The sequence below is a fragment of the Ylistrum balloti genome, unplaced genomic scaffold, assembly GCF_031769215.1.
Source record: "Ylistrum balloti isolate Yb309-2 unplaced genomic scaffold, AGI_CSIRO_Ybal_v1 Utg370010, whole genome shotgun sequence".
In the NCBI taxonomy this organism is placed as follows: Eukaryota; Metazoa; Mollusca; class Bivalvia; order Pectinida; family Pectinidae; genus Ylistrum; species Ylistrum balloti.
In genome coordinates this window covers 1,868,361-1,889,848 of record NW_026782083.1, presented here as the reverse complement: position 1 = coordinate 1,889,848, position 21,488 = coordinate 1,868,361, and the positions used below count along the sequence as shown (strand labels likewise).

At 32.4% G+C, this 21,488-nt stretch overlaps 1 protein-coding gene across 1 annotated transcript; it reads right to left on the bottom strand.

Moving 5' to 3' along the window:
• Positions 1-6,329: 6,329 nt before the first annotated feature.
• On the bottom strand, positions 6,330-17,719 carry LOC132548465 (di-N-acetylchitobiase-like). The gene is given in 9 exon segments (XM_060212337.1): positions 6,330-6,499; positions 7,635-7,769; positions 8,533-8,626; positions 8,936-9,148; positions 12,418-12,500; positions 13,313-13,484; positions 14,013-14,230; positions 15,609-15,747; positions 17,579-17,719. Coding segments are annotated over 9 exon segments (1,365 nt in total).
• Between the last annotated feature and the right edge of the window lie 3,769 nt (positions 17,720-21,488).

The following is a 21,488-nucleotide window of genomic DNA, read 5'->3' as shown; positions in this document are numbered from 1 at the left end:
TTTGGGATCTGTACCTGTATTCAGACAGCTGACTAACACTTGATAAGAGACAACTTATGTCAGGTTAAATTGAGGCAGTCTTTCCCCCTTTGAAAATATAGGTAATCCCTCCATCCTAAGAAAGAACCAGCCAGCCGTCACTTTAATTAATGAAGAAATTAAATGGGGGAGACTTGTTTGCTGGGTTTATCATCCAATGAACTGCCAGGGATATTTTTAGGTGAAGTGTCTTTGTACTAACTGGTAGATACTTCACTAAACTTCATACTCAATCCAATCCAGAGTACTTGGCATAAAATGTATTACCCAACAACATAAACAGGATAGTACTGACTGGCTCATTTCTCAGCTCCCTACTGAACAGAGCTATCATGGCCCCCAATCAGCAGGGGGACAAGAATTAACCTTTACATTGGTCACAACTTGGTGGGGAATTTGTGGATGTAGAATTAATAGAAATGTTTTAGTGCTTGTTTTTTATAAAGTCTTTAGTACAATTGTTTTAAATTGTTTGTCTTGTTTTAAGTCAAGATCTATATCTAATTACAAATTATTCACACACAAAGACATATTCAGGCTTTAGTGATGACAAATGTGATGTTTCTGGTGACTTAAAACTGATGTCAAGTCCATAAGTTTAGTTAATAGTGTGAAGAATTTGTACAGATTTTTTCTGTGATGTTTGCTTGAGTTTTATGATTTAAAACCCTCTACAAATCACTTATAATACAGCATTATATTCTACACACATAACATATACAATGTAGATAATGTAACATCACATATAATCTTATACAATGTAGATAATGTAACATCACATACAATCTTATACAATGTAGATAATGTAACACATTACATTATGTACAATGTTATATGATGTAAACAATGTAACAGTACATACAATATACATAATGAATAAATGTACTACAGTATAAGTTATGTAACTTTACCTACAGCATTATACAATGTAGATAATACAACATTACATACAATGTAACATAGTGTAGACACTGTAACATATTCAAGTGTTATAATATATAGATGATGTAACATTACATACATGTTATATATAATATGTAAAAGTATATGTATAACATACATAATGTGGAAATACATATAAATTCACATTTTATAACCTTTGAACTCCTTATCACGTATATCACATACATAAAGTAGGTACATGTATATAATTTACATGCTCTAGAATTACATGTGATGTACTCAATTCAACATCATAAATCACACAGGTGTTATGTAGTCAACCACTATATATTACAAAATATCTGACATTTTATGGAAAGATTGTGTTTAAATGATGAGACCAGAAATCCCAATAATCTCTTTGGGTACAAGATACGACAAGATATTTTGTTTATAAAGAGGAATCAGAATAAAGACACACAAAGTGTTGTTGTTGTCACCAAACCTTTACTGTTTACATTTAAACCTTGCTGGTTTGCACATTTGGTTTAACAAATTAATTCCTGTTACATGTACAGCCACCAGATTCCTTATAGTCAGTATGTGGGATCCAGAGTTTTGGACTGTCCATCATGACAAGGAGATAATCTCTTATCTTTGTATTATGAACATTTGTAGATATAGTGTAACTGTAAGAAATTTATAACATATTGAAAAACTTTAAAAAAAAAAAAAAAAAGAAAAAAGATTGGTAACAACATCATATTTACAGGTAAAAAATATTGAGAAATATTATTTAACAACATTAAAAACAACCTCTTGTGAAAAAAAAAAAAGATAGACAAAAACGCATAATAATAAAACATGTATACCGATAATGATTTATTACATCACCACACTGTTATCAGATTTATTGACTGTAGTTAAAGATACCCAATGTTTCAATTGTAATGTCACATCTTTGTGGTTTCAAATGCATTGTGACACTACAAGAGGCATGGAATGAAAATATCACCATTGCGCAGTAGATTTGATCTTTTCCAGAGAAAATACTCCTTTAATGTATGTATTTATGATGAGAATCTTGCATTCCTTTTCATTTTCAAATCAGATTTATAAATCAATGTTAATGAAATGCAAACATAGTTAAGATCTTTTTCATCATTTGATTCTATTTTTTTTCACAAATGTTGAAGAAAACACGCTTTACCACATTAATCTTTAAATCGTCTTGTTATGTAAGGTCTACATGGCGACCGTGGCTGTTACTACAAAATAAACAACAACAAACTAAATCAAACAAAGTGGTGTCATTCTATAATCTATAAAGTGTGACATGAATTTTGATATCACCTAATGTCAAAATAGGTCATATTACATCAACTTATATACAAAAATATGCGTGTATTTATACAATAACATGGAATCATGGGATAAAAACAGTCACTGGACACATCACATTAAGGCAGATCACATTTCATACGACAGTGACACGAACAGATATAAAACGTCGGCGGGGACAAATGATTGGTATAAAAAACATTATATGCATCAAATATAACATCTGAAGCAAAACGTCATACAACACGCGTAATTTATCTGGAATATAAAATTATATACAAATCTCTATATAAGTTGGTTATTATGTAAACTCTCCTTGCTAAAGTAAGACTAAAGATTCATTGGTGTGTAGGGCTCAGGCACAATATCAGTATCATATTTACCACAGACAAAGTAATATCAAAACTTGTTAATGCATACACTGAAATGTTTCTGAAAAGTTTAGTGTAAAAATAAGTTATACCAGCAGATAGATAATAATTAACAGAGAAAAAAATAAAATTTTCTATTTATGATAATTACAAAACAGAAAGGCGAGAAAAGTGTAAAAAAATTAAAATAATTGCATGATTCTAACATTGGTGTTTTATTTGACAAGGATGTGTACCATTTCTATGAGCTACTAAATCACACTTTTTTTCCTTCTACTTTGGCCTGGTAAGATTTACTTACCATGTTATCAATTTTGTAGTTATTGAAAGATACAGCTAATCTATATACCATACTAACACTTAATTTTAATGTTTGATTACTTCATCTGCAGTTTTATTTAGAACAAGCAGCTTTATTGCTGATAATACAACATTTTACAATTTATACCTGAATGTTCACCTCACATTTTTAAACAAGGAGGCAGAAATTGAAAAAAACTACCTTATACAAACAGCTTTTGATAATAATGAAAGTTTTGTTACCGACAATGCTTACTTATCTTTATCACCTGCCTGTCTTATAATTTAGGCCTATTGAACATTTGTGTTGGGACTTAAGGCTGTTGTTCACCCACCAGTAATTCTGAACTCTTTTTTTACTCAATTTCTTTGTACAAACACAATTTTGTGATACTTAACAAAAATTACAAATCCAACTAAACCCAGAAATTCAACAAGTAAGGCACAGCATCAAAATGTCAATAAAAAAAAGAAACATTGTAATGTCGATTCTAAATTTCACATTTACAAACAATGTAGTTGATAAATAGACTGATCCAAGTAGTGGACTAACAAACTGAAAGACACTGTGAAACATGATTAACAAATCGAGGAAATGTATTTCAAAGGCAAGATAATGTGTGATAAATAGAAAATTCTAGAAATCTTGTGTTAACCCAATCATCATTCATTCCTATGTAAGGAAACAAGTCATTCATCTATACCAACAGACATTATCAATCACAATCAAAGTACAATCAATTTCAGTTTCCAGGATGGTACTGAATTCAAATGGTCACTTCAAAATTATCTCAGTTGTAAGATATTTATGATGGGAATACAAACACAGCATATAAATACACTATACAATATAAAACTGAGAATTAAATAGCATCACCGAGCATACTGCATAGTGCTTCAATTTCATTGGATTAAATCATAGCTATCATGTATCTGAGCCACTCCTGGTTACAACTTTTACTACCACTCAAATGAAAAACATGCTAAGAGTCTAAAAATAACTCTTACAACAATGAAATTGTTGAATTGCCTGAAATTTTGATAATTACAAAATTTTTATTTATTTAATTCAAAAAGTTACCATTAAGTAATATTTTTTAAATTTTTTAGTTGTAAAAATTTAAAAACATTTATCCTTTAAAGTCCAAGGCACATGTGAGACATCTATATACATTTTCTGTAAAGGTAACATGTTTTGAAACATTCAGTTTCTTTTAACTCTACTGTCGCTCTACAAAGACTTTTACCACAAAATATTAAGGAAAAATTGTGACACACATAAACCTCTGACAAATACCAAAAGAATATCATAAATTACACACAAACTGATGAAAATAGTCATTCAATGCATAAGTTACTCATGGAACATTCAATAAAGGAAAAGAATTCCATATGATGATTGAAATTGATTACCTGAATGAAAATCAACACAGCACGGACATCTAACAATTTGACCTGGAATGACACTTCAACTGATAAAGCATGTAAGGTTTGTGAGTAAAACATTCACAATCAGTTACATTGTGTAAAATGATATATGGAAATGTAGTTATCAAATTAGAAAATTACTCATATTTTGATAAAACTGAATCTTCGAAATACTATGCAAACAATTAAGTACTTAAAATCAACTTAACAGTACATGTATAAAAATTGTATCTTAACCAATTTGTCTTGCAAAATGATTAGTTTCTTGTTTTCTTGTGTTGCTAAGCAACATGCTCAACCTTACAAACTCACAATATGTGAAATAAAGCATTATGAAATGTTTGGAGCTAATTAATACTTAAGTTATATGTATTCCTCAGGAAAAAATGTAGTTCCAAGGAAAACTATGAAAAAGAAAGGTTTTATATAGTATTGTCCAATCTATTCATAAATGAAGACTTGTGATTATAAATATGATAAAATTTCAAGTATTTGAAAAACAAATTGTTTGGGTTTAAGTACAATAAAATTTCCTTTCATACAAAACAGTATGTGACGTACAAAATTAGGTCACATATGATAAAAAATACACATCAAACAGCTGTGACATCAAATGCATAACACAATAACCTTCATGAATAATTACAACTTCCTGTAATTATACTTTTACTGTCAACTTCCTGTACCTTCAACAACACATTCATAGTGAATTTCTAGTCAAGCATTCGTAACGGTTTGATGGCCATCTTTCTGTAGCTTACTTTCAACTTCTCAAAAATACAACTAAATTTGTCTGTCAACTTCTAACTCTAACTACTCTCTGTGTCTACTTTCACCGTAAGCTCGCTTAAAAGGTTCAGGAGGCAGGGAAATACTCCACCTATCAAATACACCTTACCACACCATACCTTCAAGTCCTTGATACACTAGCACACACCTTGGTACACCTACACACCTATCAGCTACATTAAAGATCCGTACTCACTAGTGACACATGCACTCTGACACTTACCAGCCATCTAAACGTCTTTTAAAGTATCCATGCACACCTGCGCAATAAAACTGGACGCAATTACCAGCAAACAACTGGACACATCTAAGGCCAATCTGATGTACATAGGTACCTTCACACACCTATCAAAAGTATAGCTGTACTTACAAACTTACGGATCAATGATATTGTATCATTACAAAAATTGTTAATACATGTTGTTCTTGACAATCAAAAATGTAAATATCAAAAGAGAACCAATAACAATACATATCCATGTACGTCCTCAGTATAGGGATAATATGGTGTTCACCATTATCATATCTCTCTTACAGCAGCAGACTTCAAGTTCAACATTACAACCTTACAATAGATGTGACATGATACCGTAAATCTCTTGAATTTTGCATGGGATTTATTTTTTTTTTTTTTTGCGTTAATACATGAAGAGAGTCAATCGCGAATTCAAATCCATCACAATTATTCATACCAAAATAACTCTGGATGGCATTCATTTTGATTCAGTTATTGGAGTCTAGCAGAATTCATGTCTCTAATAGCTCATCATTCGTGAATTTAAAGTCATTTATAGATCAGCATTCGTGAAATAATGTATTCAGACATACATCTAAAGAGGTGAGTCCGCAAAATAAAGTATTCGCAAAATCTAAGTGATTTGCAGTAATAAGGATCCTATAATTCCTGAAGAACAGAGAACTATGAAAAAAGAGTGGTAGCTAATACTTAATAAGTTACCAGTAAGCTTAGACATTCAATTGTCCTAAAGTAAACCTTCATTCTCATCAAATCACTTGCTGAACAAAAAAAAGTATCTGATATAAACAAATAATTTCCTCTAAATTCTATATTGGTGATATTGCTTCCTTTAAGGCATTACCTATTTTGAATAAAACAGTCCTGGTCAAATTTTTGTTACCATATTCATAGAAATTCTCGCTTTTACAAAACAATAGTTTTCACAAAGCATTATCATCATCATGGTAGTCGTCATCTGAAAAGTTGTCTTTTTCAAATGGTCTCCTCATTCTCATTTTCTTCATTCGTTTTTGGTGGGCAATAAATGTGATGAGGAAACCGAACAGACATCCTCCAAGGAAACAGCCCACTCCAATACCAGCAGCTTTACCTGTAAGTAAAGTGTTATTTCATATCACAAATCACTCTAATTGTTTCTCTATTATGTCTTTTCTTAAAATTGTAATTAATATTTTAAAATAACAAATATTTTGAAAATTGTTTGGCGAATTCAGAAATATTTTTGTGATAAACCAGTTGTGATATTTGTATCACTATCTAACTCCACTGAGAGGCTAGTAGTGATAATTTGACCAAACTAAAAACTAGCAATGGTATTTAACCACTATTTAATGCCACTCTGACAAACTAGTGAGAATATTTAACCACTATTTAATGCCACTCTGACAAACTAGTGATAATATATTGACCACTATTTAATGCCACTATGACAAACTGTTGAGAATATATTGACCACTATTTAATGCCACTCTGACAAACTAGTGAGAATATATTGACCACTATTTAATGCCACTCTGACAAACTAGTGAGAATATATTGACCACTATTTAATGCCACTATGACAAACTAATGAGAATATATTGACCACTATTTAATGCCACTCTGACAAACTAGTGATAATATATTGACCACTATTTAATGCCACTATGACAAACTAGTGAGAATATATTGACCACTATTTAATGCCCCTCTGACAAACTGTTGAGAATATATTGACCACTATTTAATGCCACTATGACAAACTAGTGAGAATATATTGACCACTATTTAATGCCACTCTGACAAACTAGTGAGAATACATTGACCACTATTTAATGCCACTATGACAAACTAATGAGAATATATTGGCCACTATTTAATGCCACTATGACAAACTAGTGATAATATATTGACCACTATTTAATGCCACTCTGACAAACTTGTGAGAATATATTGACCACTATTTAATGCCACCCTGACAAACTAGCGAGAATATATTGACCACTATTTAATGCCACTCTGACAAACTAGTGAGAATATCTAACCACTATTTAATGCCACTCTGACAAACTGGTGAGAATATATTGACCACTATTTAATGCCACTATGACAAACTAGTGAGAATATATTGACCACTATTTAATGCCACTATGACAAACTAGAGAGAATATACTGACCACTATTTAATGCTACTCTGACAAACTGGTGAGAATCACTACCTCGGATACACTGTGATGCCCATTTACCTGCCATATCCATCTGTTTGGTATTCACTGTGGTACCAGTCAGGAAAAGGGTGTGAATCATCCAGTTCCACACCATTATGTTCTTGGCATCTGTAATTTTGCCAGATAGATCATCACCTGACCAAACCACCACACCTGTAACAACAGTACAATCCATACATCAGCAGTGCAATTTATGAAAAAAAAGAATTTTTGGTATTTACTTGCAACGAGTCCATGCCTTGTAACAAGCCCACTCATATCTTTAGCTGTTTAGTGGCAGTGAAATGATAGATCTTATAGAATTGCTATAGCCCTTGACTTTTGATGTTGGTCCTTTTTGTTGTGGAGTAGGATTTTAAAGAATTTGCTATATTTCCTGTTTTGCACCCCACCCCTCCGGATCTAGGGGGCTGAAACCCTTGGTTTATACACACTTGATTCCCCATTTACCCAAGAATGTTTCAGACCAAAAGTTTGGCAAAGTGCAAGCATTCTTATAGTAGGGCTAGGATTTCAAAAACATTTCTCTAATTCCTCTTTTGGGGCCCTGCCCTTCCTTCCAAAGCTGGCAAAGACCCATTGTTTATATCAAATTCATTTCTGTCAATCTGAGAAAGTTTCATACCACATATGAGCAAAATCCAAAGATTCCTTCTACAGGTGGACTAAGATTTTAAATAATTTGCTTGGTTTCAACTATTGGGTCCCACACCTCCCAGCCCAGGGGGCCAGAAACCCATCAACATTACAGAAGTTTTCCACTTCCTTAAAGGATGCTTCTGACCAAATTTGTTCAAAATCTCTTCAGTTGTTCAGTAGCTAAAGCAATATTTAAACAACAAACAAAGAACCAGGTGAGCTAAAGATTGAAATACGTTGCAGTAAATAAGGTATTCAATATCTAATGTGGCCTTACCTTCCAACCCAACTTCCTTGACAAAGTGATACTTGTCCAACAAACTATCCATAGCCTCAAACCACAAGGAATGTGTCTCATTCACAGTCTGGTTCTGAAAAAACAATTCAAAATTTCACTTTTCAGATGGTAATGCCAATGGAGCTTTAAATGTGATTCCTAAATCTCAGCATATTATAAGTGAAAGAGATTCTGTCAATCTTAGATTTTTGGATGTCATTATTGAATATGATAAAATTTTTATTACAACAGTTTGATAACATTGCAGTTTTGATTACGAATGCTAGATACCAATTTGAAGATTTTATAAAAGAAAATCTCCCCTCCTTGGAGGTGATATTAAAGGATCTAAACACAATCATCTTTCCCCAAGGGTTTTGATCCCCCTATCTCACCAACTTACCTGGAAATTTGTCGTGAAATAGGGTGCTGCTTGCAGACCATCCCAGTTGTGTTTGGAGAATTGTTTTGGATAATTGGCCATGATATCACCAAGTGACGTTCGAGTACGAGACCCGATAAAGTCACACTCGTTGCTGCCGTTCTTCTTAGATAGCACACATATTCTGTTGTGATCTTTTGTTATCTAAAACAATAATCAGAATTCATCTTTATTCTGGTTTGATATTTAATCAACTGATACCCACCAATCTAACATTTATATTAGTCAAAATCTAAACCATAAATCATGTGTATGTACCTGTGTATAAAAAGTGGTAAGTGTGTGTGAATGCACTTGTATATATATGGTGATATCTGTGTGTATGTACCTGTATATATATGGTGGTAAATCTGTGTGTATGTACTTGTATATATATGGTGGTATCTGTGTGTATGTACCTGTATAAATATGGTGGTATGTGTGTGTATATATACCTGTATATATATATGGTGGTATGTGTGTGTGTACATACCTGTATATATATGGTGGTATCTGTGTGTATGTACCTGTATATGTATGGTGTTATGTGTGTATGTACCTGTATATATATATGGTGGTATCTGTGTGTATGTACCTGTATATATATGGTGGTATATGTGTGTGTATGTACCTGTATATATATGGTGAAATCTGTGTGTATGTATTTGTATATATATGGTGGTATCTGTGTATGTACCTGTATATATATGGTGTTATGTGTGTATGTACCTGTATATATATGGTGGTATATGTGTGTGTATGTACCTGTACATATATGGTGGTATATCTGTGTGTATGTACTTGTATATATATATGGCGGTATATGTATGTACCTGTATAGATATGGTGAAATCTGTGTGTATGTATTTGTATATATATGGTGGTATCTGTGTGTAGGTACCTGTATATATATGGTGGTATCTGTGTGTGTGTATATACCTGTATATATATGGTGGTATGTGTGTGTGTATATACCTGTATATATATGGTGGTATCTGTGTGTATGTACCTGTATATAAATAGTAGTATCTGTGTATGTATAAATAGATGATAACATTTGATATGTATTATGGTATAAATCAAGTGAAGCTGTCTGTGTAAAAGTGTCCACATCGTTACTCTATGTGTTTACTTTGGTATCGCATGCAATGTATTGAATCAAAGATAATATAATGAACCAGGGGAGTGACAGTTTACAAACTGCCAAATGGAAAATACAACAGAATAAATAAAGCATGGGAAAAATACAGGCCTGTCAGCTCGAGGTAGAATCATGAAAGAAACACATACGCACATGGTAATTTAGATTTCAGACCTTACAACTAGAAAGACATATGGACAGAAAGACATAATTTATCTAGACTAGCAAAACATTACAGACAGACAGATCTGACAATTTAAATTTCAGACCTGACAACTAGAAAGGCATAGAGATAGACAGACTTATTGATAAGTTAACTTGACTTGGTAAATATCTTGAAACCTGGGAAATATCTTGAAAGTTAACAATGCATTTAAACTTCATGATGCTGGGAAAATCTGCAACAATGCAGACAAAATTACATGACTTTCCAATGAAAGAAACTTTATCCTTTCCCAATAAAGGCAGTTTTCTGGAGTACTTACCTCCCAATAAAGGTATTTTTCTGGAGTACTTACCTCCCAATAAAGGTATTTTTCTGGAGGACTTACTTCCCAATAAAGGTAGTTCTCTGGAGTACTTACCTCCCAATAAAGGTAGTTTGCTGGAGTACTTACCTCCCAATAAAGGTAGTTCTCTGGAGTACTTACCTCCCAATAAAGGTATTTTTCTGGAGGACTTACCTCCCAATAAAGGTATTTTTCTGGAGGACTTACCTCCCAATAAAGGTATTTTTCTTGAGGACTTACCTCCCAATAAAGGTATTTTTCTGGAGTATTTACCTCCCAATAAAAGTAGTTTTCTGGAGGACTTACCTCCCAATAAAGGTATTTTTCTGGAGGACTTACCTCCCAATAAAGATATTTTTCTGGAGTATTTACCTCCCAATAAAGGTAGTTCTCTGGAGTATTTACCTCCCAATAAAGGTAGTTCTCTGGAGTACTTACCTCCCAATAAAGGTATTTTTCTAGAGGACTTACCTCCCAATAAAGGTAGTTTTCTGGAGTATTTACCTCCCAATAAAAGTAGTTTTCTGGAGGACTTACCTCCCAATAAAGTTACTTTTCTAGAGTACTTACCTCATTTTTTGCACATTTGTAGTCATACCCATGCCAAGGTATACCCATCAACAACTTGTTTTTAGGGACACCAACTGACAGGTACTCATCAATACCACAAATCACAATATCATCACATTATTGTTAAAATCCTCTGAAACTCTATTTTAACATAAACATATTCAGTATTTCCAGTATCAATAATCATTAATTGTTTACAACAGATTCTCCATAATTACAGTAAGCTTAATAGACAAGTCCTCAAAATTGGTGTTTTGATAAGGGTTACCTATGACCCTTTATAAACACCCTGTCGACCATGATTTTGAATGGCATTGACAGCGTGTGATATTAAAGATAACTATACAGTAACTAGATTTACAACACAGGCGCAGTATTTCTCACACACCATAGTCAAAACATAATATATATACACAGAAAACAATATAAAAACATTGATGTTGTTTTCACAGTACTGTGATATTGCTGTGACTTCATCTACATTAAAGAATTGCTTCTTTAATCACTGTGTCAGTAAACCCAATTTTAATCAAAAGTAGAACAAACAGATGAATAACATGATAATGTATTTGTTTTATAGTGCATATTACAGAAGAACAACAAGTTACAGCCCCCCGATTATATACCACAAGTACGAACCTGTACCCAAAGTATTAAGTTTGAGTGTAGGAGATAGAGTCTGGACAAACTTTTTCTTTGATGTAAGTCAAAGGTCAAAATGCATACAGAATGACCTATTTTTAATAAATGACAAACCACGTCACCTATACCATATGATTTTAAATAATAACATGACAACAGAATTATGTAATTCTGTATATCACAGAAGAATAATTTGTTTAATGACATGACAATCGTACTGTGTCATTTATTACAGAGTTTTTGTGTCAGTTATCTAAGAATTAATGATGTATAACATCAAAAATTGAATACCTCCCTAACACCATTTTTTGGGATTGTAGCTCCTCTACACTGTAGATTACAGGAGGTAACATAGCTATCAGGATTTGTCATGAAGTAGTCACAGTAAGAATGAAGTGCTGCTGTCAGGTGACAATGTCCTTGGTAACAGGGTGGCATCCATGGAACAATGCAGAAAAGCTGCAAAGAAAGTTAAAATATAAAGATGTCAAACTAGCTTGTAATGTTAAGCGTTTATCAAGTATTGATAGCAAAAGATGTCCGTCACATGTTTAGATTATCCAGAAAAAGATATTATCCTGGATATTGGTTTCATTTTTTGCACATTTGTAGTCATACCCATGCCAAGGTATACCCATCAACAACTTGTTTTTAGGGACACCAACTGACAGGTACTCATCAATACCTTCAAATCACAATATCATCACATTATTGTTAAAATCCTCTGAAACTCTAATTAACATAAACATATTCAGTATTTCCAGTATCAATATCATCTAAATACATACAGATGTGATAATTATACAATAGAATGGTTCAAAAAGTCCTTTTACCTATGACCCTTTAAAACACCCTGTCGACCATGATTTTGAATGGCATTGACCGGATATTAAAGACTAGATCTAGATTTACAACACAGTATGCAGTATTTCTCAAGAAATAGTCAAAACATAATATATATACACAGAAAACAATATAAAAACATTGATGTTGTTTTCACAAGTACTGTGATATTGCTGTGACTTCATCTACATGAATAGAATTGCTTCTTTAATCAGTGTGTCAGTATACCCAATTTTGATTCAAGACAGTAGAACAAACAGATGAATAACATGATAATGTATTTGTTTTATAGTGCATATTACAGAAGAACATGACAAGTTACAGTTCCCCACCGATTATATACCACGAAGTGAACCCATACCCAAAGTATTAAGTTTGAGTGTAGGAGATAGAGTCTGGACAAACTTTTTCTTTGATGTAAGTCAAAGGTCAAAATGCAGGACAGAATGACCTATTTTTAATAAATGACAAACCACGTCACCTATACCATATGATTTTAAATAATAACATGACAACAGAATTATGTAATTCTGTATATCACAGAAGAATAATTTGTTTAATGACATGACAATCGTACTGTGTCATTTATTACAGAGTTTTTGTGTCAGTTATCTAAGAATTAATGATGTATAACATCAAAAATTGAATACCTACCTAACACCATTCTCCCCTTTGGGATTGTAGCTTGTGCTCTACACTGTAGATTACAGGAGGTAACATAGCTATCAGGATTTGTCATGAAGTAGTCACAATAAGAATGAAGTGCTGCTGTCAGGTGACAATGTCCTTGGTAACAGGGTGGCATCCATGGAACAATGCAGAAAAGCTGCAAAGAAAGTTAAAATATAAAGATGTCAAACTAGCTTGTAATGTTAAGCGTTTATCAAGTATTGATAGCAAAAGATGTCCGTCACATGTTTAGATTATCCAGAAAAAGATATTATCCTGGATATTGGTTTCTGAAAGTCATTCATATGGATAATTTTTATAACCTTGCATCCCCAGCAATTCAAGCTGTTTATGTGATCATCAATTCGTTCTATCTAATAAAACTGATAGAGGGAACTCAAACTCATTTCAAGATTTCTGTGAAAAAAACATTTAATTTATTTCAAATTTTTGAAAAAATCTCAAAACTTTAAACCATTACGTGAAGTATACCATAAAATATCATTTAAAGTATGATATCAGGTTAACATTAATGCTATGTCAATCAGAAGGTTAACTTCTAAAACAAGATATACACAGAAAAAGTTGTTACACTACTCCTTATCAGTCTTAGTGTGATACAATACAGAACAGCCAGTCTATACCTATAACTACATAATATTCAGACATTTGTCACTGTACCAACCTTTGGCCATCCTTCTGCCTTGATTTTACGGTAAACCTGAGCTACTGCATCGGTGACGATATCAACATGCTGGGCACCGGCTTCACACTGACCCAACAGGCTAAGTAAGTTGAGTGCAACACCATCAGCAAACATTAACTTAGCATGGTTTCCGATGTTTTCTACCCAAGTAGAGTAATCATTGTTGTCGGTGTAATTATCATAGACAGGTATCTTTTCTGAAACAACACAATACAAGGATGTGACAAAATAGACTGATATCTTCTCTGTAATAACACAATACAAGGATGTGACAAAATAGACTGACATCTTCTCTGTAATAACACAATACAAGGATGTGACAAAATAGACTGACATCTTCTCTGTAATAACACAATACAAGGATGTGACAGAATAGACTGACATCTTCTCTGTAATAACACAATACAAGGATGTGACAAAATAGACTGACATCTTCTCTGTAATAACACAATACAAGGATGTGACAAAATAGACTGACATCTTCTCTGTAATAACACAATACAAGGATGTGACAAAATAGACTGACATCTTCTCTGTAATAACACAATACAAGGATGTGACAAAATAGACTGACATCTTCTCTGTAATAACACAATACAAGGATGTGACAAAATAGACTGACATCTTCTCTGTAATAACACAATACAAGGATGTGACAAAATAGACTGACATCTTCTCTGTAATAACACAATACAAGGATGTGACAAAATAGACTGACATCTTCTCTGTAATAATACAATACAAGGATGTGACAAAATAGACTGACATCTTCTCTGTAATAACACAATACAAGGATGTGACAAAATAGACTGACATCTTCTCTGTAATAACACAATACATTGCTTTACTAAGGATTATTGCGACTGATGTATGTAAATATCTGACTACTGTGTGTGGCATTGCTACAGCAGATTACTGCCACTAATGTATGTAAATATCCGACTACTGTGTGTGACGTTGCTACAGCATATTACTGCCACTAATGTATGTAAATATCTGACTCCTGTGTGTGACATTGCTACAGCAGATTACTGCCACTAATGTATGTAAATATCTGACTACTGTGTGTGACATATCTTAAATACTAAGGATTATTGCCACTGATGTATGTAAATATCTGACTCCTGTGTGTGACATTGCTACAGCAGATTACTGCCACTAATGTATGTAAATATCTGACTACTGTGTGTGACGTTGCTACAGCAGATTACTGCCACTGATGTATGTAAATATCTGACTACTGTGTGTGACATTGCTACAGTGTGTGGCAGATTACTGCCACTAATGTATGTAAATATCTGACTACTGTGTGTGACATTGCTACAGCAGATTACTGCCACTGATGTATGTAAATATCTGACTCCTGTGTGTGACATTGCTACAGCAGATTACTGCCACTAATGTATGTAAATATCTGACTACTGTGTGTGACATTGCTACAGCAGATTACTGCCACTGATGTATGTAAATATCTGACTACTGTGTGTGACATTCTTCATTACTAAGAATTACTGTTACTGATTTTTGAATGTCAGGTTATTAATTTATATCTGAATCAGATCAAAGCATATATACCCATGATTGCATATCCCACACCAAGTGAATGTGCATGACACATGAGTTGCTGGTTGTCGTCTCCTTCATTAAGAACCATGGTGATATGCTCCCACGCCCATTCTGTATGTGAGGACTTCCCTTCTGTCACAATGTATGCCTGCAAAATAAACACAAACACATCCAAAATAAATCATTGTACAACAGATACAAGTAATTGGTGGAACTTTCTTAATGACCTCAAAACCTTTTTCGTTTACAAAAATGTTTATTGTTTACTTAAAATTGGTGTATTGTGTCCTGACAATATTAATATGTAAGTAAAAGTGTTTGTTATTTTATACAAAGACAATACAGCAATGGTGTTGGAAACAGTAGAGGAATTCAAAACAATATTGAATAATTTCAAAGAATATTGTCAAAAATGGAAATTTGATTATTGTTTTTTTCTAAAAGGAGAAGACAATGATAAGACAACATTTCTTACTACACAATCAATAGTTGAACACTGAGGATTAACTCTCATATCTCTTGTTTAATTATAATGGAGATTTTTTCTTAGCTTAAAAACATGTGCAATCAAACCAAAAAGGCAGTCTTTGTATCAAAATCTAAGAAAAAAACTACTAATTAATGTACAGTTTAAATTAGCTGTTTCATCAGTTGCTCCAAAATATGGGGGTATGATAATGTAAGTCATTTGGGGACAATTTGCAATTATGTAAACACATCCTTAGTTAAAACAAAAACGCATAAAATTTCATGATATATAAGGAAACAGTACAATTTCCTACAATGACTAACATTAAGTTAAGAAGGACAATTTAGCTTAAAAGATATTTAAAAAGATTAAATGAAAAGAACAAGAAGATAATTTGTAAATCAAGAACTTTCAATATAAAACTTCCAGTTGAAACAGGAAGATGGACAGGAATCCAACAACAAAATAGAGAGTATGTCCACTGTGTTACTGCACTTACAGGAGACAAATTCATCATTTGTTCATTTGAACTAGTAATAATGTAGCACTTTTAAGATGTAAGATTATTCCATACTACTTTTGCAAAAATCCCATCCACCAAGTACTGTGAAATGAAAGGAATGTTTTATTTACAAAATAAACAGTTGTTAGTAAATATAAGCATGTTTGTACAAAAAGAGTTTGTTATGTTATCCCAGTTATGATAGGTTGGTGGATGCACGCATGTACTAGATCAATTACACATTTAATATATACATTATTTTTCATAATTTTATCATGTGTATACAAGATTATAACTATGTAACAAAACTGATGTAGAAGTACCTTATTCTTAGTTAACTTTAAAACATAACATGGTATACAATAATTTCTATGAAGTAGTAAAAGGTTATAATGAGGTAACAATATATACAGCCAGGGATGTTGATAATTGTTATCTACGTCCCTGATACAGCATAGTAATATCTATCATGGCTCAAAATTGTCCATGACATATATACTGGCCTCTTGTTACACACTTTGTGTGTCTGAGCAAATAAATAAATCTTGAAAATTTAAAAAACAAAAATCAAAGCAGCACTGCCGGGTGTAATCTCTACAGAATACAACTTTGAAAATGATAACAAGAAATTGTGTTTTGACCTTGTATCAACATAAGAAAATACTAATAACAAAAAGAGGTAGACCTACAGACCAAATACTTAAAGGTATTGGTGGATTTGCACAAAGAGCTCTGGAACTGCTTCCTGTAGGGATTAACTACCGACCATAGCGTCCTACTGATAAAAAATAAATAGTTCTCCTAAAGCGAAGTCAAGGGATGGTGACCTCATCTACATATTATGACATAACATGTTGTTTTTACTTAAACTTGTCGTATCTGCAAGATCTAACCCTGTGTATCGAAATCCTGCTCGTTCAATTATAAGTGATACGACACAGTAAAACGACACAGCATCAGAAATCATAAAGTTACTATTTCGTCAAAATACATCACGTTTCGCTTTACCTCCATGTTTTGCTTGGGCTTTGCTTTAGGCAGTGCCTTACACAGATCTTTGTCGGTACATGAGCACGACGGAACTTTAGAACATGTTATTTCTGTCAAAAAACAACTTATCAGTAAACACATCAGTGACAAACGGCCCATTTTTAGTCGGATAACGCTTACGGCACACCTGTCTCTCTTAATGAACTAAAATTCATTAGATTTCGCCATGACAGGTGAAAATCATGTGACGTCATAACAGTATACTTCCGGTTTATGATACATATGCCGATAAATGCAAGCCTTCATACGATACCATATTTGATGACAGCTTCCTCTTTAGTTCCCGAGTTTGATGAATTCGTTTTATTATATCTTTCAGTTTCGTTTTAGATACAGTATATGCAATATTCATGTAAAAATAATAATTTTCGACTCAATATTGTATCATTTTATTGGGATTATCTCCCCTACACTGCAGGATATTCAGCCCATGTTGAACATTTTCTAGCTATTCTGTACCTTGAAGAACTCATTCTAATGACTTTTAAAATCATTTTTAGCATCAAAATATCTATCATGTGGTCAAACTGGACATACGATGTTAATTGGAATTCTATTGCAAGTCACAGACCAATCAGAACTGCAGAGCAACTGACGTGTTTAAATATCCCCTGTAAATCTAACTCCGTGTTTTAGGTAATGAAGAATTTTGTTGTAAAACTATGATTAAAGAAAACGGTTGAGCTTCACGGATCTACTATACGTCCCTGAACTGTTAGACCAAACGATATATATGTTCCCTATTTCACGATGTTCCCGTCTTTTCTTTTTCTTCTTTTCTACCTACTTAGTATGTATATATATTTATATCTTTATTTTTTTTTAATTTTCTTTTTATTCAGAATTTTCTGCAATATATGGTATTGATTACATTCATAGCATATCATATTCACTCAGACATCACACAGCTCACATGTACGCTAACTTGCAGCATTGATAAAAAATACACATATATTACCTTATTAAGAGAAACAGGAAAAGAAGAAAAACAGAGGAGACTGGCAGAGAAAGAAAAACAGGAAAGGATGAAAAAAAAATATTAATAAATAAATCCTGATTTTGTGCTGTAGCTCATCTATTTGCAAATATTAATATATATAGTAATTTGAAATAAAAATCAAGAAACTGACAGAGGGGTTGTATTGTGTTTACCAGAAATCAAACTAAAATAACTTTTAATAATTTTTAATCTATAATTCTAGGAGGGTGTTCCATTTTTTCCATTCTTTTTCTAGTTTTTTAACAAAATTATCCCCTTTGCAACATGCTATATATTTTTGAACATAATAATGATCTTTTATGGTATTAATTAAGGCATTTACTGATAGAGTATTTTGAAGGCATCTGGTCTTGTAAATATAATGCTTGATCATAATTAAAATTTCATTATTTAGTCTATTACTTGTTCCTGACTGTGATACTATGCTAAAGAGGAAAGATTCCTTGTTAAAAGAAAAATGGATAATTAAAGCATCCAATAATGTTTCAAAGCTGTAGAGGAAATTTTGTACTATCGAACAGTCCCACAGTGTATGCACTATTGTTTCCCTATCTTGATTACAAAAAACACATAAAGGGTAATTTGAAAGGCCAGATTTGAATAGATATGCATTTGTTGTCAGTATGTGATGGAGAATTCTTACTTGGAGCCATTGAAGTTTTGTATTTGTAGTTATTCGAAATGGAATTTTATATATTTTTTCCCATTTTTCGTAGCTAATGTCAAATGTTTTCCCCCATTTCTTCCTACCTGTTGGAATAACCTTATTTTAGAGAGTACTACATAAAAGTCCCTAGCTCCTTTAGTGTTTTTGTAAAAGATTTCTAAATTAAGAGGCATAATTGGATACTCTAAATCTACTCTGAAATTATGCCCAATATTATTCTGATTTATATATCTTCTAATTGCTGATAAGATACCATAATATTGCACAAAATTCGTATTTATATTGTATTTGTTATTAAATTCATCATGTGTATAGAACGTATTATTGGTGTTGAAATATTTTATCACGTCATTAAAAATAGTAATTCCACATCTATACCATTAAGGATAAAAAACACACTTCTGGTTTATAGTTAACCTCTCATTATACCATAGCGGCTGTTTTAAAAATGATGGTTCCTTTTCCTTTAAAAGATCTTCTTTATAGGAAAGTTTACTCCACGCTTTAAAAACATCTTTCCAAAACAAGTTTGTACTTCTATTTTGACATACAGATATATATTTACTACCACAGTTAAAAAGAAGGTCAGTATTGAAATTTGTTTTTAATATTTCCTGCCATTTTCCTTGTTTTTGAAGAAGCCTCCTTATCCAACTTAATTTTAAAGATTCTATAAATGACAATAAGTGAACCATATTAAGACCTCCCTCTCTATAATTTTTAACAACAACATCTCGCTTAATTTTATCTATCTTTCCATTCCAAAGGACTCCAGTCATTAATTTCGCTAACGAAACACTGTATATATCAAATGGAATTTGATTAGAGTATACATATGAAACATTATTTTGGAGATATAAGTCACATCGTGTGGTTGTTGCTTACATATTTACCCTTATCTTTATCAGAATACCCAGTACCTGGTCAAATGGCTAAACTATCCTCTATGGGAAGCAACCTGGGAGCCCGAAAGTCACCTACCATGTCATCTGATTGAATCATTCAACAATCCGTCTATAGACAACAGTCGTCTACGACATGCTACAAACGCCTTTAAAATTGCAATTAAGCAACGGCTCTGTTCACGAATTAACAAATTATCATTAGATTTTGACCTTGACATCTATCGATATTGTTATATTTATTACACTTTTTAATCGCCACCGACATAAATTTGAAACTTTGATTTATTTGTACATTTTGTATTGTATTCTTAAAGCTCTATTTATTTTCATGTATGTATTTCTACAGTCAACTTCATTGTTAGCATTGTATCAATGATATGACAGAAATAAAAATAAAACTATATACAATAATGATAATAATTTATTGTTGTTATTCTGTAAAGGAAATAAAAGGTCAAGTATGTTTATCACAGTCTGACTTTGGTCCTATGTATAGAATGTACAGGTAACATGATTATCCCGACTTGACCCCGATTGGGATTTAAGGTGCAGTATGAGTTATCTCCCTTAAACAGGCAAAATTGCTGGTAATGATTCATACAGGATACCATTAAGTTTAAGAATAAAACTCTCACTTGGATTAGTTAATGAAATAAACAAGTGGTTGAATTGGGATACCATTAATGATTTTATGATATGTATTTTACCTATAGGTGAAATAGATCTTCTTTTCCATGAACTGATGATAGATTTCAGCTTAGCAAGTTTTTTTTATCAAAGTTAAGTTTAAGTATTCTGTGTAAATCAACATGAAATTCTATTCCAAGGAGCTTAAACTGTTCTGCACCCCACTGAAGATTTACTTCTGGCAATTAAATGTCATTACTGTATTTCCTACTACCTATCCATACCACTTGTGTTTTATTCAGATTTATTGCTATATATTTGTTTTAAACAAATACTACTCTTCAATCTCCTTGTTGGTTTTGCTAATGCGTGGGTTGACGTTGATCCACAGCAGCATTAGACCCTTAAGTTGATTTTTTATTTTAAAAAGATAGAAGTAGAAATCAATATTGCCCAGGGACAAACATATATAATGCTTTTGTGATGTATTATGTATCCCTGGTAAAACAACATGCATGTCTTGCTTTAGTGAAAACTCATTAAATATGGTCATTAAATTTCAGGTCTTGTCTGCTATTATACCTAGTTCTCTTCCTTTGTCAACTTTTTCAACGTAAGTAGATATAGATTTTTGTGTTATCTTGAAGTTCGAATAATGTTTTGTAGCCC